This window comes from Plodia interpunctella, chromosome 20 (assembly GCF_027563975.2).
Source record: "Plodia interpunctella isolate USDA-ARS_2022_Savannah chromosome 20, ilPloInte3.2, whole genome shotgun sequence".
NCBI lineage: Eukaryota > Metazoa > Arthropoda > Insecta > Lepidoptera > Pyralidae > Plodia > Plodia interpunctella.
Window position 1 is genome coordinate 1,819,295 of NC_071313.1, and position 24,791 is coordinate 1,844,085.

Consider the following 24,791-nt stretch of genomic DNA (forward strand, 5'->3'; position numbering starts at 1 on the left):
AGAGGCGGCCTCTAAAAAGACAGCGTCCGAGGTCAATTTCTTCCCACTCTCCCACGCCAAGCGACTCCTAAAAGCGGCAACGCTCCAGGCTTGGCAGGCGGAGTACGAGTCGGCCACGCAGGGTGCCACCACCAAAGCCTTCTTCCCCTCTTTAACAGACATCTTCTCCTTCCTTAGCGCATTCAAAATCTCCTTTGCCCTTACGCAAATATTAACTGGTCACGGATACCATAAGGCGTACCTCCATCGCTTTAAGATCACAGACAATGACAAGTGCCCCTGCGACGACACCACAACACAGGACGTACAACATTTACTGACGAAGTGCCCAATATTCTCAAAAACACGTCACGATTACGTCGTGGCGTGCCAGAGCCATCAGATTGAGGAGTTCGATCTCCTACAATCAGCCCAAAAAGATGAAACAACGAAGACCCTCAATACTCATATAAATAAAATCATACAAAACCTAAAGACCATAAACGGGTCATAAATAAAGTCTTCTTCTTTCTCACCCCTACCTTGTATCACAAAACTTTTTCTTTGTAGTAAAACTGTACCATATAGCATTATTATTTTACATACCACATACTCTGTGGTGGGACTCTCTGCAAATTTTGTATCAATTAGCAAAAAAATAGCAGGGAGCCCAAACTGAGCCCATATATAAATGATACAAATATTTGACTATTATTCGCCCAATATATTAAATTCTAGCCTATGAAAAAAAAAAAAAAACACCTGACGGAATCCACCCGAGCGAAGTATTTTGAGTAACCAGTGTTCCCTTAGGCTCAGTTTTAACCTCATTTTTAATTATTTGTCCATAAACCTCAGCACATAATAAGATATCAATTGATAGGCGTGTGATATTGTGGATCAGCTAAGCAAATATTGTTTAGCTCAATCCAGTTCAATGAAACTATTTCCCTACTAGGAAGGAAAGTAGTGATTGTATTAAGCACGTATGCTTGAATAGTAAGTTTAGTACTACAGTCAAATCTTGGCCGTAATAATAAATAAATCTAATTGTACCATATATTTTACCGATATATTTTTATTACCCTCCAATCCTGAGAAATGTCCCTGTACAGGTATCTTTCGAAGACCTAAGTAAGTCGGTCATTGAAGTCAAAGTCGGTAAAGTATGTACAGTCAGATAATAATGAGTTACAAGAACAGTCAGAAGAAGATGAAATGTTCATAGGTCATATTCAGTCATCCAAACCTCTGTCAAGTGAATGGTCAATTAATTTACATATAAATGGGTCACAAATAAACTGTATTATTGATACTGGAAGTGATGTAAATATTATGTCAAAGAGTATTTATGATTCTCTTAATATTAATAAGTCATTGTCTAAAACTAATGTTAAAATTAAGTCATACACTGGTAATAGTATAGAAGTACTAGGTCAACAAAACTTAAATGTGTAGGTGTAAATTCCAATTGAATAATTCTTAAATGTCGAGACAAATTAATTTTATAATTACAAATGTAAATTCTCCAACTGTCTTATGTAAAATAACGTCCAGTCCAGTACAAAGTCAGTCACCGTCATTTCCATTACAGTCAAGTCAGTCACAAAATATTAATTTAAAGCACCTTGTTGAATGTAATAATTCTGTTTTTATCGGTCTTGGGTGTCTTCCTGGAGAATGTCATATCAACATAAACCCGGAGGTCAAGCCTAGAGTTAATGCTCTGAGAAAGGTACCGTTTGCATCGCATGACAGACTGCGGCAGGAACTTGAAAAGATGACAAAGATCGATGTCATTGCTATGTGATCGTCTTTTTTAATAATTATCTGTACTATAAGTCTGAATAGAAGCCTGGAACTCTTTTCAGTTTGTTACAAGTTTATTTTACCTTGTTAAGGGTTGCACTTTTCCTGGTTGGGTTATCCGTTTCGTATGCAGCTTGAGAATCAGAATTGACACATTGCACATTAGAAAACTGGGGTCTGTAACCAAACTGCTGGGGGTTTCATGAAATTTTGAGGTGTTTTAATGGTATGCCGAAATTAAATTTAGGTTGATTAAGTTTTTGTACGGAACCAGTTAATTGGGATGGAAATGATGTTTCCTTAAATTTATTTCCGAAATTTAAATTTTGTTTATTAAATCCGTTAAATGCTCCGCTATTATTATGTAATTTATTTCGCGCAGTATATTGTTCGTGAAAATTGACTTCTTCAAGAACAATGCTTAACGCTTCTAGTGATGGGGGCATTTTAAATCTTACTATTCTTACAAGATGTTCCGGTAAGTTATAAAGAAAAACGTTTAAAGATGTGTTATCATATATCGTTTTTTTACTCTGTTTTAATTGTATATCTTCGATTTTATTCACCTTCGACATTAAAATTGATCTGACAGTTTGTATTCTACTACAAAAATCTAAATAACTTTCACCTGATTTAATTTTAAGTGACTCTAATTCAATAGAAATACATTCCTCGCAACGCGGATCCCCAAAGTGTTGCTCTAACAATTCCTTGAACTCTATCCAAGCCAAAACATCCTCGCGCTCACTGATAAGCGCTGCGGCCTCGTCCGCTAGCCTGCTGGTGATAGTATGCATAAGGTATACATTTTGAAGCTCTGACCCATGGTACCTGTTTATAATATATTCACATTATCTTAAAAATAATCCTAACTGTCTTTTATCACCCTTAAAAATAGGAATAAGCTTTATCATTTCATTAGGAATTATATTAATTCTCTCCATAGCTGGTTGCTCTTGCGCCATTTTATATAATTAATAATATAACTTAAGTATGTATGTACTTATACAAATAACTGCAAATATTCTGTTACAATTTAATTTTTATGTAATTTATTTATGAACTTTTATTGAATTAATAAACTAACGTAACTATGCAAAAATATTATTTGCTCGTTTAATGTAAAACCTTCGAAATTACACGAAATAGAAAATATGGAAAAATAGGAAAATGAGGGAATGAGTTTTACTTACAAGCCACTCGACACCATCTCTTGCCGTTGCGAAGACACTATTCACTCACTCCCGTAAGTCAAATGTTTGGTTCGAAGGATCTCTACACCGCTTTTCCAACCGAATTTTTCTACGCTGGCACGAGTTTTAGTCCAAAACGCGAAAACAGAAGTCTCGGTTTTTGAAGATCCTACCGACCGGGCTGCGCCAGACTTGTTTGGGGAACGTATGGGAGTGTTTTTAAAAAGTTATAAAAATTAATGAGATTTAAACTTATTTATTTAAATTAATTACAAAAATTAGATTGTAATAATTACACGGGACGTCTGTCGGAGGTTTACGACCAGAACAGTCTGTCCAATGCAGCAATGCATTCGGGCTCTATGCAAGTCCCTAAAAGTGCTGACACGAACTTATTTAGTTATACATACTTAGTATTTAGGGATTTACATAAGCAACCCTAGTAGAGGGTGATTGCATGACTACCTAGTCTTCGTGTAATTGACAACAATGCAATATTTTATTAAAAGAAAGTCCTAAATTTTAAATGAACCGACTTTTGTGATATTTCATAGTAAATAGGTAGCACGAATTTGCCTGGTTAAACACAGATCGGCTAGACTTCGATCGACAAAATGGTCGAAATATACGCCATTTGTTGCAGAAAAATAATTATACTTATTTGACTCTCGTATTTGTTATATATATATATTTTTTCCTCAGTGTATTCATTTTCTACGAAATTACAATCGACGAACAAACTTATTTTTGTTCATTATTAAATATTAATGTAATTCGCAATGAAAACTCTTTAGATTATCAATAATTATGTTCCAGTAGTAGAGATTGCATAACGACTATCTCCTACGAGTTTATTAACACAGACTATACGCGTTTGTTATCTGTCACTGATTTAATCGTATTTGAAATAATTACAGTTATAAATTATATTATAATTAGCACATTCATGGCTCCTTACCATTTAAGAGAACAATTAAAACACCAAATAGTAAATTTACATCGCGAATGTGTCAGCAATACCGATATATCGGATGAACTTGGTATAAGTGTAAGTTAAAAAATGCGTAATTATTTGCAATTTATTTATTCACAGACATGGATACTCAAAGGAGATGTGTGATTTTTGTAATAACCAGTAATTTTTATCATTGTTGTGCAGTAGTAGTCCAAATTGTTATTTATTACCGATTTTTTAAAATTTTAGACTAATACTGTCATATTGTGGACTGAAAGGTGGCGAACAGCAGGAGACGTAGGGGAAGTACGTCCAAAATGACATATACGGATAAAATGACACATTAGTGATATTTGAAAAACTGCGCGGTATAAACTGTCAAAAGTTAGCCAATCAAGAAGCACCTACACCGGAAATATATCATTGGACTTTTGAGAGCCGTTTAAAATACAGAACGGACGCCATGTTGACATTTGTGTTTTGAGGTTGGAAAGAAATTTGTTAGTGGTCATTTGTTTTTGTTTTTTGGTAAGTTTTCTTTTGTTATTTTACTGTCCTATAATTTTATATTTCGAAGCATTTTGTGTTTGAGGTGATCGCGTAGAATTTAAAACATTATTGTCACTGCAACAAGATTATTCTTCGAATCGTAATATTTTTTGAGGCTATGTACAAAATGACATACAACCACTATGGGCAAAACGAATTGCGTCATTTTGACCGTAGAGATGGTGGTAAGAATTTTTTTAAAGTAAAGCTACGTAAATCTTTTTAATTTACAGAATGACAATATGCCCCGAAATTATAAGAGGACAAGTAATCGGCAAACATGGAGTCAAGAAGCGATGAAAAAAGCTATTGAAGCTGTTAAAGAGAAAAAAAATGGGTTGGCTTCTGGCTTCTAAGACCTTCAAAGTGCCACAAGCTACACTAATGCGGCATGCTTTGGAACAAAATAAAACAGTTGCACCTGCAGCAAAAGGTTTAGGCCGATTTCAGCTAACATTTCCTCTTAAAATTGAGAGACAATTGGTTGAGCACATCAAGCCACTTGAAACTCGCATGTTTGGATTAACGCGTACAATGGTCAAAGAACTCGCTTTCGAATTGGCTGAAAAGAATGGCTTTTCACACAGCTTTAATAAAGATAAGGGTAAAGCTGGCCAGGAGTGGCTAGATGGATTTTTAAAACGCTATAAAGACATATCTTTACGAAAACCGGAGCCTACCTCCGCAGCCAGAGGCCAAGCTTTTAATAGACCTCAAGTAAGAAAGTTTTTCGATAACCATCAAGAATACATAAAAACACAAATTAAACGCAAACCGGATCTACAATGTGGACGAATCGGGGCTGTCTACTGTCCAAAGACCTCAAAAGATCCTGGCTACCGCTGGCAGGAAGCCAGTAGGTGCCATTACAAGCGGGTGTGACAGTTGTGTGTTGCATGAACGCAGCTGGGTCGTATGTACCTCCTTTCATGATTTTCCCAAGGAAATATATGAAAAACGAGCTCGTGGATGACGCACCAACTGGTACGGTAGAAGTAGTTCAAGAAAGCGGGTAGATGACCACTGAAATTTTCGTGAAGTGGCTCCAGCATTTTCAAAGCTTTGTAAAAGCTAGTCATAATTATTGTCCTTCTTATTGTCAATGGCCATACCAGCCATAAGTCATTCGAAGCTTTGAACGTGCTTCGATGTGTGCTTTTATGGACCGCTCAAGACATATTTTAACCAAGAAATTTCTGTCTGGCTTGGAAATCATCCAGGAAGAGTGGTGACAGCTCTTCAGATCGGATATTTATTCAATCAAGCTTATGGAAAGACTGCTTCAGTTCAAAATGCATGCAATGGTTTCAAAAACACTGGACTCTGGCCAGTTAATCCAGACATATTTCCAGATCACTTTTTTTAACCAGCTGAAACAACAAATATGCCAATAGCTTCCACAGATGATAACTCAGACTCAATCCAGGATCAGAACCTTCCATCGATGCCAATAGAACCGGAGGTTGGCGAGATTATGGCCCAGGAACAGAATAAGGCCCCTGAATCTTCATCAAAGCCATCCAGGTGGTTGAGGTGCAGGCGGTGCAGTCGTTGGGTTCACGCAGCCTGTGCTGATTTGCCAAAGCGTACCAAAAATTTTGTTTGCGAATTGTGCAATTAATTTTTATTGTTATCTCTTATTTTATCATTTTTGTTATGTTGATGGCTGTGTATGTCATTTAGTTCATACGACTCGTGTCGTTTTGTCCATACCGTATGGACAAAACGACACGGATTTTTCTTGATCTTCATTTAATACTAAATATTTATGTAAATGTTGATTTTTCTGACAAAATCTATATGATTCCTGTTAACCAATTAATATACGCAAAGTTGTAAGAAAAAAATATGTTCCTATTATGAATAATATTAAAGTTATTGATGATTAATAAAACGATATGTCATTTTGGACGTACTTTCCCTCGAAAAACTAGCTCCTCTGCGCAAGATTCCACTATTGTAAACACAGCCCGACAAGACCGTTTCATAAAAACGGCCGAAATGGCAGTCGCAAATCAGGTGTTTTTGAATGTTTTTGAATACTTTTCAAATATCATCTAAAAGAGTTGATATATGCTTGGCCAAAAAGCGAACAGAGCAAACTTATAAAGACAAAAGGGGTAAAAAACAAGGTGGCTGGAATAAGACTCCTGAAGAAGATATAGACTTTGTGAAAAATGTCATCAATTCCCTCCCAAAATACGTATCTCATTATAGAAGGGAAAGAAACAATGGCACGGAATATTTAAAACTAGGTATGACGGTCCAAAAAGTGTACGACATCTATATCACGGAATTTAAAAAAGTGCACGGCAGCGAGATGAAATACGTCTCTTTTGCTACCCTGAAACGCATATTTTATACGAATTTTAATCTCCGGTGTAAATCTTTGAAGGACACCTGCAAGAAATGCGATAGGTACATTGGCTCTTGAGATAAATAAGTGTAATGTACCAGAAGAAATGGAATTATTGATCCAGAAAAAAGATATACATCAAATGAGAGCGGAACGTCTTCGTAATGAAATGTCGCAAGGCATGGCACGAACTAAAATAGACCCTAAATTTGAATGCGTTACCTACGATCTCGAAAAGACTCTACCTTTACCTCGTATTCCTACTAACGTAGTATTTTATAAGCGGCAGTTATGGGTTTATAATGCTGGAATCCACGTTGGCTCTAACGATCAAGGACGGTGCAATATCTGGGTTGAAGGGGAAGCCGGAAGAGCCCAACAAGTTGGTTCGTGCCTCGTTAAGTTCATTAAAAATGATTTGAGGAATGGCGTAGAAAATTTAGTGTTATGGAGCGACTGCTGCGAGGGGCAAAACAGAAATATTAAAATAACTCTTATGTTAAAAACAATCCTAAACAGTCACCCAAATCTCAAAACAATAACTTTTAAATATTTAGAGACCGGCCATTCATTTTTACCAAATGATACTGATTTCAGCAAAATTGAATGTGAGCTTAAGCGTCACGAGCGAATATACACCGCAGAAGAATATATAAAAATTATGAAATTTGCTAAGAAAAATAATCCGTTAATCGTCACTAGAATGAATACACATGATTTATTAAGCACAAAAATAATAGAAAAAAAAATTGTTAACCGCAAAAATTGCATTAATAAAGATAAAATCAACTGGCTTAAAACTAAGCAAATTCTATTAACCAAAGAAGATAAATACTTAATCACTATGACATCAGAAAATGGGGATATCCAAACGCTGGATTTGTCAAAAAAAACAAAGGTTGTTCAATTTTGTGTATTAAGACGTATTGTGTATTAAAAAAATTAAGACGTAATACTGTATTGTTTATCATTATTCTTATACTATTTGTTTGTATTTGTTGCATTCCGTCTCAATATGCAAGGAGTTTAAGTTTAAGTCACAAATGTGACCCTAGATGGCGCTGTACCGATTTAAAACGCGGTATGGTTTCTTTTTTGTTAATCCTTATAGTAAATCTCTCACTTCAATAAATGAATTCAGTAGCAGTGTGTGTTTTATTAAGTGACGTGCAATAGTAGCGACAAAGGTGTTGTAGTTCAATTTTCAGAAGATTTTGAAGTTCTTTGGCCACAAGGAAAACTCATTCCTCAGGCAAAGATCGATGATCTAAAATCAATGTTCAGTTTAATTCCTGAAGATTGTCATTATTTTTATAAAAATTTAAAGGGCAACAACAATATCCAAGAGGATGTCGATGGATATGGTCCAACTCTTGACTTCGATTTACAGGAGGATGAATGATAGACGCGCGTAAAGAAATTAAAAAAAAAAAAATGATCGTTTTTTTTAATTTCTTTAAATTGTTGTAAAAGCTTAATGATTAAGAAATATATATATATATATATTAATAGTTTTTACTTATTTTGTTTTTTTTACAACTTATGTACTAGTCTAGGGGTAGTTATGAGTCCATTCTGATAAATAAATAAAAAAGGCCTGTCTTAACAAACTTGAAACTTGAGTTTAATTGTTAGGACTTAACCCACATTTCATTAAATATCTCAGAATGTACTGCAAAATATGCACTTTATTGGATAGATAAATAAAATATATACCATTTATTTTATTATAAGTTCAAATTTTAAAAGATGAATATTTTTGTCTTAAGAGAAAAAGCTCAAACTTCAAACGCCTGCAACTCAAAAATGATCTTGTGTGGATTGTCATTTCTGCTTAACTACGTCCATTTATTCCCTCGTCTAGCTGATGTTGTAATGAGGAATCATCGAGATATCTATCGATTATGCATGCACCCATCAAAAACTGCTTTACTCGGTAATAGCATAGTATGTATGGCACCGAAAATTTACAACTAAATTCCAAATTAATAAAAGCTTAAATTTAAATCTATTTAAAAAGCACCTCAAGTCTTTATTAACTGATAAATGTTATTATACTTTAAATGATTTCTTTAATGATAGACTTGGATAGAATTTAGTGCTAGTATACATTATAATTCTTTTTTTTGTTATTTATACTTTTTTCTGTTTGTTATATGTTATTTGTTTGGATAGCATGCTCCTCTTTATTTATTTATATTTGCATACCTATATTCGGTAAAACATGTAGGTTTAATTCATCTTGACATCAATTTGTATATTTGTACTCATGTTTTTGGCAAATAAATGTTTTCTTTCTTTCTTTCAAGGATCGAGAAATTTTTTTTTTTGACGAAACGTGGATAGATAACAACCACACTTCTGGCAAACCAAACAAAATTCTGGTTATGGAATGGTTAACCAAGAACAATGTAAAAGCTTCACTTACTAAGAAAAGAGTACTAAGAGAAAAGATCTGCTTTTTGATTTGGTTCAGTTACATAAACCTGCAGAAAAAAATTCAAAATCGACGAATTAACGCCATAGCGTATTAAGACTGCCACAATACATGTGCCTTAATCCTTATCCTATTGAGTTGGCATGGGCAAAAGTGAAAATAATAGTGAGGCATCACAACATTACTTCCGATTTCTCCCTAAAAAGATTAAAAGAAGTTACAGAGCTGGCGCTTACTCAAGTCACAGAGGAAGATTGGCGTGGTTTTGACGATCATGTCATAATTTTAGAAGAAACTTATCGGCAAAGAGACGGATTAATTGAAGATACCGTAGACCGATTCGTAATTGAAGATAGTGACACAGATTTCACCATGTCTATCATTTTTGAATCTGATGATGATTAAATTTTAATGTTATTTTTTTGTTATTATATTAATTATTAAAAATTTTGTTATAATTATCTTGTTTTTCCGTTCTCCAGAAATAAATGGCAAACATGGATTTTAAACAAACTTTTTGCTGTCTCATTTATTTTCTCTATATTTCTATCTAGAATTTAGATCATGATACATTTAAAGACAGCTAAAAGGGTTAGTGCCATTGTTAACTCTTTTATTTTGCTTTAAATGTAAAATTATTACAGATTATTCATAATGCCACTAACTGAATTGACTACGGCCAGTTACTAAATTTCATAGTCAATATAATTAGTGAAAAGTAAAAATAAGTATCAAATGTTGTTTTGTTTTAATTACAATCTATGTTTGTTTATGTATAGTGTAAAATATAGTTTATACAAAGCTATCACAAAAATGTTAAATATGGGCGTGCGAAAAACATTTTCTTGTCTTAATTCACCAAAGTCGTAAAATGGCCAGTTATTGGACATTTTTACTATGACCTATCGTTCTATAATGAAAAGTTCGATTCTCATTAATGTTTTACTAAAAATACACAATTTTCCACTTTAAATTATCACTGTTTTTGCCACAAACAAGTACACTGTTTTCACAATTAAGCATCACTTATTTTTTCAGGGCATCTGCGTGCCTACCGCCAATATCATTGTTTGCCGCGCTTGCCTGGCGGTTTTTGGAGCTGGAAGCTGGTTTCCTGAGCCGCGGGGAACGACACTGTAGGGGTCGGCTGTGGCTGCGACGTCGGCTGCCAACCAGAACCTGATGAATAACAATCATACCACCATTAGCTTATTCCAGCTACTACGACCGCGTGAATGTATCCGTCGAAAATTGTTAGCGGAAAACAATTATTTTATATTCCTTAACAGAAAAAATATTTTTTTAATCTTATTCGAAAATATTTCTCTGTTTCTCCTAATGATTTCATTTTATAGCTCAAGTAGCAATTAAGTGGGCAAAATTGATCAATTCACTTTTTCTTGGTGAACGGACGAAAACATATTATATTCCGGCATGTACCACAGCGTCTGAAGTAATAGGTATTGCAAGCACGAGGTAAACTTGTAGACCAAGTATAGAATAAGAGGCGACGTCTACAACAATTAGGGACTTGACCACTAAAAAAGAAACAGAGAAGAATATGCTGAGCCGTTTTCTTCTTCCCCGAGACCAGGTTGGTGCGCGCATGGCGTCTTGAATAATAACAATAATAGTAGCAGTAGTGTTCATTTCACATGCGCCGACGAATCCTCAGCATCCGCTGTCACTGCCCCATCCACTACCGACACACGATTACGACGGGTCCTATACCGATTACGATTTGCACGAGTTGGTTCGTTGCTAGTTTTCTACAAACCGCGTCAGAATGTAGACAAGGTGCAGGCGATAAATTCGCAAAATTAATGTTGTTCGATTCATATAATTCAAGATTAAAATAGATTAAATATAAAATGTCTTTGAGTATGGACTACGAATTGCAGTATAGAGAGCGCGTTCAACATTTGTTTGATAATGGTTACGCTAGAAAACTAGGACACATGCGCGAAAGACATTAGCGCGCATAGGCACTTGCGCTCATAGATGCTTAAGCTGAAGACTTATGCGCGAAAGACAAAAAAGTGGTCAAGGGATGACTTTCTGAAAAAATGTTCCATACAAACGTTGCTTCCCTTGGACGTATCTATCCACTGAGATAATAAAAAGGGGAGTTTTATGGCAAGATAAATTTAAAAAAAAATCTGCCTTATCTTTTTATGTTCTCAGCTATTTACTTAACAGATTCGGTTTACAATACAATGCAAAGCAACGCAACGCAACTCTTTTTCAGCTTTTCAGAAAATTAATTCCTTAACTTTTTAGTTAAGGATTTTTTTTTCGGAATTAACTTTCGAAGTCTATAATTTTCTGCGTCTACGACCTAATAAATACGAGACCAATACTTACCGCTACAATCTGCAGTGGGGAACGGAGATAACGTATTTGTCAAATAGTTGAATGGCGTTGGGCCCGCCAACTGTTGAATGTTGCCTGTGGAAATAAATATATACTTTTTGTTATATACATGTCACATATGCCTTTTTAACTTATTTTTGAAAATAATAATGAAATGAAAAAAATCTTGAATCGAGCGGGAATTGAACCCGCGCCCCTGTATATCCGGCACAGTGCTCTTGACCACTGAGCTATCGAGACCATGACAGTTCGGTTGAATTAATTCATCTCTTTCGTCTCACGCCGACGTACAGTATTTTCATTAGAGAGTAGTAGGTACTCTTAACCAGGGACCGGACCGCTATCCCTTTCACAGGTGTTGAAGGGGTTTGCTTTCGAAAGCCGTTCGGTGCTGTAACCCGTTCAATTTGCTTTGGTAAGCGCTATATCAACGCCTGCAAAACCCCTTCTTTGAGGTAAGTCATACGAAGGGGTTGCCCGTTCAGATAGCAGGCTAATTTTTGCTTTAAGCTCAGCCCATACGGTCTTAATTTGAATAAATTGCAATGCACAACAAATACCTACTAAGCGCGTGCGGTAAAGCGGTGCGTTATTATTAACACGATTCAATGTGTCGTTTCGTGTCTTTTAGGCCCTTCACACACGGAGCTACTCAAATTTGCACAGGAGCGGGGTGTGATGAAAACTACACCCCTCTCCCCCGCAGGCATTTCAGGGGAAAGCCGAACAGGGTAAGCGCTATAACGAACGGGTTACCCTTTCCAAAGAGTTAGCCATATCATATGGGAAATCCTTTGAAAGGGTTAGCTAGCTCACCATATGGGATAGTGATTGGATTGGGTTAGCCATTGAACAGGTAAGATAAGAATATGGGAAAGCTTTTCAAGGGATTAAGCAAACGAACGGCTTGTCCGGTCCCTGCTCTTAACTAATCAACATACCCCACTGTTACAAGCAAGAAACTATGTTTTTTGAAAATACTCAAGCATCTATTTAAATGGATTTGTTATATACAACCTATCTGACAAACCTTATATGACGATACGCGGGTCTGAGACAGACGAGTGGGGGAAGCAGAAAACGAAAGTCTCGCCTTTGGACGAGACTTATGTGCACCTTTCATTGTATCTGTGCACAAGTTGCTGAACCACGTCATCTACATTTGGTCTGTGGTATAGAACTATAAATTAGTATGAAACTAGCCGCCCGTCCAGGCTTCGCTCGGATAACTCGAGAATATTTTTTTTAATTTAATTTTTTAAAACGACGCCTTAACCTACCTCTTCGATCACTCTATTGAAACACCTGCATCAAAATCCGTTACGTTATCTAGATCTTAATGATCCTTAACAGTGGACAGAGAGAAACGACTTTGTTTTATACTATGTAGATGATTACCTAAAGCTGCCCTGGGATCAGTGAGCACAGCGCTGCCAAAGCTGAAGTCGTTGGAATTATTGAAGTTGCTCGTCTTCGTCTTCTTCTTCGAGGACTCCGCGTCTTTCAGTATCTGGTCCAGGCTGGTGCTGTCTACAAATAACTTATTTTACCAAGCATTTATAATATATAATATATAATTTAAAATATTTAATTTAAAATACTTTCTAATGCTGAAAGAATTTTTGAAATCTGTTCGGTAGTTTCGGAGATTACCCGCCTTAAACATCACACAAACTCACAAACGCTTACCTCTTTATATGTATAATAGATAGATTTATTTTTATTTTATTTTTCTGGTGTAGCATAATCACCTATGGGCCTAGTGAGCCGAGAGCACCCTATTTGCTATCTAGCTGCACACCAGAATACGGTGCTCTATACCAACATATTTGTGTACCAACATATTTTTCATAAATCTCTAATAAATAGCGAAAACTAAAAATAAACCATATTAGATTATGCGACACTAAATAAGTTTTTATTAAACACTATCTCAGCTTTCTATTATACAAAATGTAGTTTTGACATTTTTAATAATGAAGTAAATTCGCCCTACTAATTTTTAATATATGTATAAAACCTATATTTGTTAATTGACGTCCTTGGAGAAAAGGCTGCGGTGAAGTTTGTTGCGCCGCTTCTTCTTCACCTGCGCTTTGGAAGCCGGCAGTAGACTTAGTTTAAGTAATTTTTTGACGTCAATAAGTGATGTATATCATCCTAAATTGAATAAAGAATTTTGAATTTGAATCACAATGTATAAGGATTAGGGAGCCACAGTTCTCTTTTTGATAAATTGTGGTCAACTGCGTCCAATTAAAACTATAATACTTTCAAATAATAGTGTAGCATAATCACCTATTCTCTCATTCATTTAAATTATTAAGATATTTCTAAAATCATGGCAACAGTTCCAGAGATTAGCGTGTACATACTAACCACTGGTTGACTGGAAGTGTTCCCACATTGGGATAAGTCCACTTTTGCTCTTTCTGTATTGTTTCTATGTGTTTTATATGCATTTAAATTATGTCAAATACCTTCAGTATTATTAGTATTAGTACAGATAATAAAACTTACAAGATTTAGTGTCAAACACGTTGCTTGGGTCCTTGAGTACATATTTCCTCAGATTTAGATACTGCTCCTTCTGCGCTTCCACCTGTTAAGTATATAGTTAAACAAATCATAGTCAAATATATATTAAATATTAATTAATATATGAACATAGTGAAATAATGAAATCTAGACTATACAGTCTGTCAAGAAAGTAACGGTTTCGTCAAATTTCGCCAAAATCGGTACGGTATCAGTAGTTTTTGAGTTTATTCATCCCATCCCGACTAATATTACAAATGCGAAAGTAAGTTAGTTTGTTACCTCTTCACGCATTTTCTACTGGAGCGATTGTTATGAAATCTGGTACACGGGTAGAAAATAAACACTGGAATAACACACAGGGTACACTTTTTATAACAACACGGGGACGCAGTGGTAAAGTGCTTGCCTCTGAACGGAGAGGTACCGGTTTCGATACCCGGTCGGGTCACGATGGAAAATGATATTTTTGTAATTGGCCCGGGTCTTGGATAATATCTATATACGTATTCGTTATAATCTGTGTGATTTGTCCTATTTATGGATTAGAATTACCTGTGAATGTACGGTCTGCAGCCGTCCGGCCAGCGCCACTAGTGACTCGTGCATGCGGCGGATTCCCAGAGTTAATTCTGTAGCGAAACATATTGCCCATATTTAACTTCACAAATTGGTTTATCTATTGTTATATGGTCATAAAATCACAGCCAAAACCATAAAATGTGTATTTTTATGCTCAATTCGGGCTTCGCGACATCACAGCCCTGAATATAGCCGAGATCAAGCGAGGAAGAAAGGGGTCTGATAACTAAATATTCTAAATCCTGGACATCAACGCTGTCTAGCTGAGGAAGAGACCAGAAAAACAAAAGTGTTATTACACTCTTGTTTTTCTGGTCTGGTCGTGGGGTTCCGCCCTAAAATACGACAACAAAGTTCAAATGAGAGAGACAGAGTATCGTAATCCTAACTAATCGTATATATATATTTAATTTTTGAACTATCCTAACATTATAAATGTGAAAATAAGTTTATTTGTTACCTATTCACGCTCAATCTATCAACCAATCCTTTTAAAATATTCCATATTTGTAGTTTGATGTATGGAGAAGGACCTATCTTTCATCCCGGAAAATAACCGCGGGCGAAGCCGCGGGTAAAAGCTAGTAGTTTATACAATTGACCTTGTTCGGTGAGTAACTTGGGCTCTGCCTGCATCTGCTTGTCGGCGACGTCCATTTGCCTCCGGAACGAGATCAGCTGCTGTTCCAACTCCGACACTAACTCCTTCACGTACACAGGCGGCGCTGGGCTCTCCAGCTCCAGACCTGAATGTATTTATTTTTCACATTTCACGCTTGTAAAGTGACAGGTTGTAAGCTGCCTACAATTATATTTTAAAGTTTGAGCATACGGTAAAAACTCTATATATGAATGTGTTGTTTGTTCTAGAGACTAAAATAAAATCAGCTTAACTAAACCCAGTAGTGGGGTGGGATGGGTTAAAAAACTTCAGCTCCAGTGTACCAGATGTGGTTGTGTCGCGAGCAGTATCTTTGGATATGGGCGAAACCTTTACCCAGCAGTGCGGTGGAATGTGTTAAAAATTGCAACCCCAGTAAAGTAGTTCGTGTGGTGGTGTCTGCGGCCGTCCCAACAGCGGGTGGAGTACGGTACCGGTGTTGTTGAGGCCGTCGGCGGCGGCGAGCGCGGCGGCGGCGGCGGCGCGCAGGCGCCGGGTCTGCGCGCGCGCGCGCGTCGCGCTCCCGCGCTCGCTCAGCGCCAGGCGGTGGGTCGACTCCGCTTCGCGAGACACCTGATTTGTGTTTATTGTCAATGTAAACACTTTGTACCCAACTAACCCCCTTAGAAATTAGAATTACGACTTTCACAGGCATTTTATTACGTTAAATTTTATATTCTTTTCTCACAAGCTACAAACTAACATATAGGGACGACCACTGCTGAGAAGAAATGCTGAAAGAAACTCATTTAAGCAATGTTAGTCCCTATCATGCCAGAAGGGCTTACCATTATTAGTATTCAATCATAATAGTATATAACATTTTAATAAACGGATAATTTTTATATATTGAAACATATGTAAGTTTACTCTATATTTTAGTTAGTATAGTTTCGCTGTAAAACCCCCGAAAATCAAATAAATATATAATCAATCAATAATTAATCATTGGTGTTGGATAATTATAATATCACTATGTTTTGCCTCTAAGAAGTTAAAAAATACTTTAAACTAAAAATGGCGTGCGGTTCTGACCCATAATAGGACCACTGCATATCCTCCCGTGGATGCCGTACGACTAAGGGACACAGCTTAGACAGCTGATAGACAACAATGGCATTCCCAAGGCGAATTGACGTCAGGCAGATAGTAAAATCGACGTCACAGATCAGAAAGAAGCAGAACATGACAAATGACGAGTGAAATGAAAATGCCTACCTTATGCAACGGTTTGATAGACACGCGCATCACTTCTGAACTGAGGGACTTCTGTTTCTTCACAAATTCTTTGAAAGAGTCCACTGTGGTTGATATCTCATTGGGCAGCTTCGTCTGCTTCGGTGGTTCCGCTACAAATATAATAAATATTCAAGTTATATATATACAATACTCAATAACACAACGTAACAACACTCAGAACGTAACATTATACTCAATACAAATCTAAGTCTATTTTACACAAGTCCATACAATTTATCAACCCACAATATTTGTAAGAATTACTCACATTTGGCATCTGTGGCATTAGTCGTCCCAACGCCAGTTGTCGGAGCGACACCACCTAAGCCTAAACTTGGCGTCACTGAAATAAAAATATAAATTATGATAATTTAAAAGTCTAGATACATATTATGTTGGAATGGTTAAAAAATAATGGTGTAGTACAAATAAACACTGTTATTAAATAAGTGCTATTATTGGCGTGTGGTTCCGCCCTAGAATGGGACCACTCCATATTCTCCCGTGGTTGTTGTACGAGGAGACCTAAAGATATGTGAAAGACAAACAAACACTTAAACATTTATAACAAAGGATGCCAATAATTTTGTTAAAATAAATAATCTTGAGATAAAAAGATAAAAGAAATAAAGAATCTGTGTTTCGATGTTAATCAATTTCAAATGAAATCTAAAATTCATTATTACAGTATTTAACATTTACCTAATGTAGTTGGCTGCGTACCAGTAACTGAAGTTGTCCCTAAATTTAAACCTAAAAAACAAAAACAAAATTTGAAATAAAAAGCAATGAAAAACTAAAAAATTCGAATGAGTATATATCAAAAACTAAAAAATTAAACAAATATAAGAGATACAGGGTATAAACTAGAAACTAACAAATTATAATGAAATACAATTCACATGTTTATTGTCCTCCCATTCCAAGAGTAAAATGGAATTGAATGAAAATCTGGTTGACCAATTGATACACTAAACCAGTGCTTCCCAAAGCTATCTGGACTACGACTCATTTGCAAGGATTCAAACTTGGGACTCACCACTATCCCGCCTTAGAGAAAAGGAAGTATAAAATTCATACATCTCCAATATTACTGTTGTTCCGATACTAATAAATGGAAATTAAAATGTTACCAATGTGAATAAACTACTTTTCAAATATCAAACTAAGTTTTGTTTGTTGCCCACTTAATATTTAACCCATAGTTTGGGAAACCCTACACTGCAACTAAGCAAATTTTTTTACTATATAGGTATTTAAGAAAAAATAAGATAAAATTACTACACTCAATGATCTCACTACACTAGCACAATAAATATAATTAAAAATTAAAAATATGACATCTGTTGAAAATCTATCTCACCACAGGATGGCTCAAGGTATTTATAGCAATTCCTTTTAGCATTCTTTAATTCTACTTTTTGTGTGTGTTCTTCTTCGCACCTAATTGGACTGAGTTCGAGAGGTATGACATTTTGGATTGGAGATGGCGCTACCATTTGGAACGTCTGAGTGATAGGGATGAACGGACCGACATGGGGAGAACTTTGGTGTGGATGCATTATACTGGAATAATTGATGGTGTTTATTATTACAATTACTGTGCAGATGTATACAAAATTCCGTGTTTTTATATAGGAAGCCTCGGCGCTCAAACCCTACAGAAATCTAGGGAACAAATGGTTTATCGTCCTCGCCGGAAAATCTCGCGGCAATGTGCCTACAGATAACAGTTCATCCACGTTATTGTCGTCAGCGACTGTAGCGCCGCGTCTGCAGGACTTCTTTCGTGAGGCTGACTCTTTATGAGCTTTTCCAGATTATATTACGCCCAGGCTCCAATGTAGGTAATTGATATCCAGTACATACACAACAAACATTAGCACCCCGTTCTGGCTTTGCTCAGGTAAAATATAATACATTATTCACTTAAACCTGCTTCAGATACCTGGAGTATCGTTTCAGAACCTTGACACTACCGTTGATGCAAATTGTATCACACTGTCTATCGATGAAAAATCAGTTTTGTTGTCTTTGAGTTTATCACATTCATACAGACAGACACGACAGGGGGAATTCCAGAGTTCTCACAAAGTTTACAAGTTTAAGATATAAGTAGGAGTACCTGTGCTAGGTGCAGTAATGTTCGAGCTGGCCCCAAAATTCAGGCCCCCACCACCCAATCCAGTGCCAAGGCTTGTCGAGCCAAATGCAGAGGAAGTGGCAGTACCTAAAAATAAAATTTAATTAACATTTAGAAAAGTGTTGCAATAAATATATAATATTAGCTGCATCTTCAGGATGAAATGTTCCCTATGTGCTATTCTAGGATATAGTCTACTCATGTACCAAATTTTGTGGAAATCATAGTCTTTGCCTACCCAGACAAAAACCACAATTTCCACAAATATCCATGGGAAGCAGGTGTGAATATATGTATGTATATGCACCAAATTTCATTAAAATCAGCCCAGATTTTGCATTATTGAGTGACAAATATCCGTACACAATCACATTAAAACTGTATTATTGTAGATATTGACAGAATTCGTCAAAATTTCTAAAGGACTTTTAAGTAAGAACCTCTTGTTCCAGTTGTATACAAAACTATAGCACTGGAGGGTGAGCTTCCACCATAATGAAAATTAATGTGGAACACTAATTGACAACCTCGGTGGCGCAGTGGTAAAGTTCTTGCCACTGAACCGAGAGGTCCCGGGTTCAAACCCAGGTCTTTCTGATTGGCCCGTGTCTTGGATGTTCATCTATATGTTATAAAATATATTATTGTTGAGTTAGTATCCCATAACACAAGTCTCGAATTTACTTTGGCTAGTTCAATCTGTGTGATTTGTCCTAATTTATTTATTGATAGCATTGTAATTCTAGGTTAGCAAATCAGTGTTCCACATTTAACTCACAAATGGTTAAAATGAGGTATTAAGATTTGAAAGGAAAATATGTAAATAACTACTTTTTAAGCTAGTTATAAATGAAGAATGAAAAATAACATACCAAAAGCTGGTGTCCCAGTCCCAAATGCTGGAGCAGTAGAGGTAGCCCCAAAGGCCGGAGTGGTACCCAGAGCTGGAGTGGTTCCGAATGCAGGAGTAGTACCAAGAGCTGGTGTAGTTCCAAAACCAGGATTTGTCCCTAATGCTGGTGTTGTTCCAAAGGCCGGAGTTGTCCCCAATGCTGGGGTTGTCCCAAAAGCAGGAGTTGTCCCCAAAGCTGGAGTAGTTCCAAAGGCAGGAGTTGTTCCCAGCGCTGGGGTAGTTCCAAAAGCAGGAGTTGACCCTAAGGCCGGGGTTGTTCCAAACGCAGGTGTAGTTCCTAGTGCTGGGGTAGCCCCAAACTTAGGTGTTGTAGTAGCACCAAATCCAGTAGACCCGAATGTAGGCGCAGAAGTTGCCGGTGTTCCGAAAAGTCCAGTCGAGGCCTGAGTGGTCGCTGTCAATCCAAATCCAGGTGTAGCTGGCCTACAAATTAGAGTTTGCTCAATACTCTTGTCTACAAAGAAAATGTACTCTCAACGGTTTTCTAACAAATCTCTTGTAGGTTATAAACGACAGTACCTGTTTGTCTTTTGAAAAAAGAAGACATTAGAAATATATTATTCTTTTTTTCGGCCACGAACAGAGGTTATAATGAAGAAAAAACTTACTTGGCAGCAAAATTAAAACCCCCAGAAAGTCCCGTGTTGGCGGGAGCACTAGACGGTGTACCAAATGAAAACGACATTTTGTAACTACGTAAGACCTAATATTATGACGTATTTTCACTAATTACAGTGATTCTCACTTTTTAGCGGTAGGTACGAACTCACGATGTAAAAAATGATTTATATTATAATAAACATCATGGACATGGACGCCAAGAACAAACGACGAAACGCCAAGGCAAAAAAAAAAACTTTTTTCAATCACTTTGACAGCACAGCCGCCTGTGCGACGACGTAAACTGTCAGTGTCAAATATTATATTTTTTTTTATTGGGATGGCATGAACGTACCGTGATATTTAGCTTAGAAACAGTACATTTCTATAGATTAAATTATATAATTATATTTTAGGTTGTAAAAGCTATGTATTGCGGAAATTAAATTTTAAAAATGTATAATATTTTTTCTTATCTTCATAAGAATCACAATTTGGTTGGTTATTGTCAAAGAGGTAAGTTATAGGCAAAAATGTCAACCGTACTTATATCAAAAAAACTATTGTCATCTCGATTAAATCAGCATCAATTCATTATTTAAATAAACCAAGATGAATCATTTCGCTCAAGGCGGCTTCCTTGCAAATTCCTGCAAGGCAACGTTCAAGACCACTCCAGTTGCCTATGGTATACCATTTCAGCCCAGAGCGTATCCCAAACGTTTAAATATACTAAAGCGCCCATCGGTAACAGTGTCTGATGAGCATATGAATCGTATATACACGGGAAATATCCGAGCGGAATGTGGTTTTACCAAACCTGGAGATTACTACGGGTTTACATTGTTCTGATATATATTTTAAATTGAATAAATAGTGTTTGTTAGCCATGTGTTTATTTACTAAATACCTATTTACTTCCTGTAGTCTAGTGAGTAGTCTATTGATAGGATAACAAATTTAAAAAGATCTCATCTCATAAAAAAAAAAAGATATTATGTATCTACTACTTAGTAACAAGGACAACAAAAGGTGTAGACTAGACATCATCCTACAAATCCTACTTAGGTACTAATATTATAAATGCAAAAGTTTGTGATCATGAATGGGTTAATGTGTCTATGTTTGTTACTCTTTCACGCAAAATCTACTGGACGGATTGTTATGAAATTTGGCACACGGCTATAGACCTGGAATAACACATAGAGATTAAAATTTCTTATTATTCCAAAGCATTTTTTTGTCCCCAATTTTCCGCGGGACATGAGTCCGGTACCGTACCAATAGTACCAACTAAAACCAATTAGTACTTTATAATTTAAAGTATGAAAAATAATTATCGTGATCTATGTAAATAGTCACCAACCATTTCTACTTAATTTTGAAGGGTAAAATTTGATCCTTGGCATTCGGAATAATCATAACTTGCGAGAACAGCTCATGCAAGTTTATCGACTCCGAGTGGAAAAAATATCGAGTTTCGATTTCGGCAAATCCAACATCCATGATGTATGACAAATGCATCCCTCTCACGCATCGATCGCACTCACACACTCGCACCGAGACTGTTCAAATAAAACAAAATGCATCCCTTGTCTCGCGCCGAGACAACAAAGGGTGGCTACGCAAACTTAATTCGCCACGATTTGTGCAACTATCACCCTTATCTTAACCACTCAAGGTGCATTCGAAATGCTAATTAATTTGCATTTGAGCACAGGAAGCGTTGAGTGAAGTTGAACTTAATTGCGTTCACAGATTTTACGGTAGAAATGTCGAGGAACCTCGTGCTTGACGCTGGAATGCTTTGAGCTAGGTTTTTCTAGTGCTAACGAGTTGGTAACTGCAGTAATTTATGAGTAAAAGGACTGAACTGTCTGAAATGAACAAAGACTGGTCATCTTTTTATATAATTGTGTTTATCCTATATCTATAACGCTCTTATAGTTATTTATTACGCTTTCTGACTCATGTTAAGCACATATATACCTTTTTGATTATCCATAAAAAAATGCCACAAGCTTTTATTGTTGTGAGAGAGATATTGGTGTATTTAACGTCTGACAAAAATCCCATGTCCGATCCTAGGTGCACCATCAGGTCAAAAATATTATCATAATAACGTTTGTTACGGAAATTTATCATTTTACTCTGTAGGTCAAGCGGAAGTAGGTGAAATTCAACTTGCAAAATTTGATGTCTGTAATCAAATTTTGCAAATTTAAAATATTCTAACTAAATAAAAGCTTGTAAAAAATCTTTGTTAGTATCAAATAGATAGTAGTAGAATAAAAAAAGGGTAAGGTACCCACTTAGGTACTACTTAAATGTTCAATCATGAGATTCTCAAAGCAAACGAAGACAGGACGGTGGAGCGAAGTTGCTTCGTTAAAACAGTCCAGGAATGAAATATCAAGTTTTTCCTACCGATTGTAAAATCCACAGGAACGGGGGTGTATCTTCTAAAGTTCGTAATTAAAAATCTCGAAAGTCAATTAAAGTTGGCCCTAAGAAAGCTCCGGTTTTCTGCGGAATAGAAATGGAGCGTGGAATTTAAAAGTTTGATATTATGAAATATTTTTCTCCCCGAAGTGATTATCGATTCACCAGTCATTTTATTATTGTTAAGTTGAATGCCAGCTTCACAATGTAGCCGAACTCGGACAAATGCCGACGCTAATTCGTGAACATTGCGTAGTTTGTGTGCTTTTATTTATCGCAATTTAAAACCTGCAATGTATACCTATTCCGCAAAAGTTTGGCGAAAGGGGGAATTTTAATTAAAAAATATATTAGCCATAGTTGGGCTTTATCAGTCATGGTATAGAATTACGCTCAGTATTATTTATTTCCAGTTTATTACCAGAAAATGGGAAAATACAGCATTTTCCCATTTTCTGGTAATAAACTGTAAAACCAAACTTAAAACCAGATTTGCCTTTCCAAACCATATAGCACACATATTTGTCCTGCCTTCATGCGATCTGAATATCGAAAGACTACACTCCCGTCATAAGAAAGCTAATTGGAAAAAGTTTTTTATTTTTAAATTGAAAGACAAAAAAATTTTGAACGGGCTCCGCTGTTGCATCGTATGCACCATTGATTTGCACCATCATTGGTATAGAGAAGATAGCCCCTCTCTCAAATGACGGCTGCATTTGAGCAAAGCAAAGCAAGAATAATACAAACTTGTCCTACTAGTTAAAGAAGAACATAGAACCTAAGTGCAACAAGTAATAACTTACAAGAAACGTGTAATTGATGTGCATACAAAAAATATTTATTGTTTCTTATAGCATTATGGTACAGACTTTATTAATACGTGGCACCGACGGTGAATGTGTTTTTAGTTATACACACAGATATAAAAACATGTTTTATATCTGTGTTTATACACATTAAGATATAGACCCCTTTTATAGGGCCTCTTCTTCATATAAATATTGAAATACCTCAAATTCTTCGTCGTTTAGGAATGGCTTATAATTTTTCGACCAATATGTGTCAAATATAGATAAAGTAAAGTAAGCCAACAGGAATTTCTGTTATAGAATTTACACTATTAGAAACAAATTGAAATATAAATTTAATTGGTTGCAGGAACATTAACTGAAATTATACCTAGAACGAACTCGACTTTTAACTAATTAGTGCTAAAAGGTGAGCTACTGCAAGTCTTGAACTCTGAAGAAATGTAAGCTAGCACATAATTTATGTGTCTGAGTTTCCTTCTTCTGAATTGGAGTGTTCTCTTTGAGTCTATCCCACCGAAATTATAGAGGCGAAAGTTCGTGAGTATATTTGTTATTTCTTCACGCTCAAACGACTGGGCCAATTTTTATGAAACTTGGTATTGAGATAGCTGATACCTTGGATTAACGCATAGGGTAACTTTTTATCCCGAAAGTAGAATTCCCGTAGAACTTGGTCATAAAGTCTGATAGTCAATGGCGTTTTATTTATAAAGCAGATAGCGCTGCTCTGTGTATAAAAACGTCAGTATTTTTAAAATAAAATTAGTCATAAATTAACTTCAGCTAGTTTTGTCATAAACTACTTATCTTCTAATATTTAGTTTCAACCAAATGCTAGTGTAGCCACATTAAATAGAACATTTTTCAGCTTATCTTGCACAAGACACAATGAGGGACAGAAGTTATTAGCGCGCGTGTATTTCTAATAGCGTGCGTTTCTCTTTCTTGTATGAGCGAACCAAAAGACTCAGTTCAGATTTAATATTAGCATGCAATTTTTTTAATATAAATCTGTATCAAGAATATAAATCAATAAATAGAAATATGAACAAAGAACAGAAAACTGTAGCTCTACAGATTTCTGTATTTGATACAGATAAAGAAAAAATAATCGCATATATAAATCTGTGGTATATTTCATTTCACATAACCATGATGACAGTGACAGACGGACAGTGTTAGTCAATTAACACATTGGATAAGAAGA

The 24,791-nt window shown here is 36.0% G+C and overlaps 1 protein-coding gene across 2 annotated transcripts; it reads right to left on the reverse strand.

Annotated features, from left to right (window-relative positions):
* Nucleotides 1-9,776: 9,776 nt before the first annotated feature.
* On the reverse strand, nt 9,777-20,586 carry Nup58 (Nucleoporin 58kD). 2 transcript variants are annotated; one of them, XM_053760368.2, is made up of 13 exons: nt 20,336-20,585; nt 19,687-20,150; nt 18,797-18,901; nt 17,374-17,424; nt 16,940-17,014; nt 16,651-16,781; nt 15,867-16,005; nt 15,374-15,517; nt 14,745-14,821; nt 14,172-14,253; nt 13,050-13,181; nt 11,643-11,726; nt 9,777-10,457 (listed from the first exon to the last, which is right to left on the reverse strand). In XM_053760368.2, exons 1-13 carry the CDS (start codon nt 20,410-20,412, stop codon nt 10,342-10,344), a joined length of 1,677 nt encoding a protein of 558 aa, XP_053616343.1. In that variant the 5' UTR covers nt 20,413-20,585; the 3' UTR covers nt 9,777-10,341. The 2 variants fall into 2 exon arrangements, with proteins under 2 accessions (XP_053616343.1, XP_053616344.1); XM_053760369.2 differs by lacking the exon at nt 17,374-17,424 and having other exon boundaries at nt 20,336-20,586.
* Between the last annotated feature and the right edge of the window lie 4,205 nt (nt 20,587-24,791).

Excerpts from the sequence above, each read along its gene's own strand:
- Nup58 (XM_053760368.2), bottom strand. The coding sequence starts at position 20,412 with ATGTCGTTTTCATTTGGTACACCGTCTAGTGCTCCCGCCAACACGGGA. Across the intron at positions 13,182-14,171 it reads CGTGTTTGACACTAAATCTT|ACAGCACCAGCCTGGACCAG; the intron begins GTAAGTTTTATT and ends AGTTATTTGTAG. Across the intron at positions 11,727-13,049 it reads TGATCCCAGGGCAGCTTTAG|GCAACATTCAACAGTTGGCG; the intron begins GTAATCATCTAC and ends TTATTTCCACAG.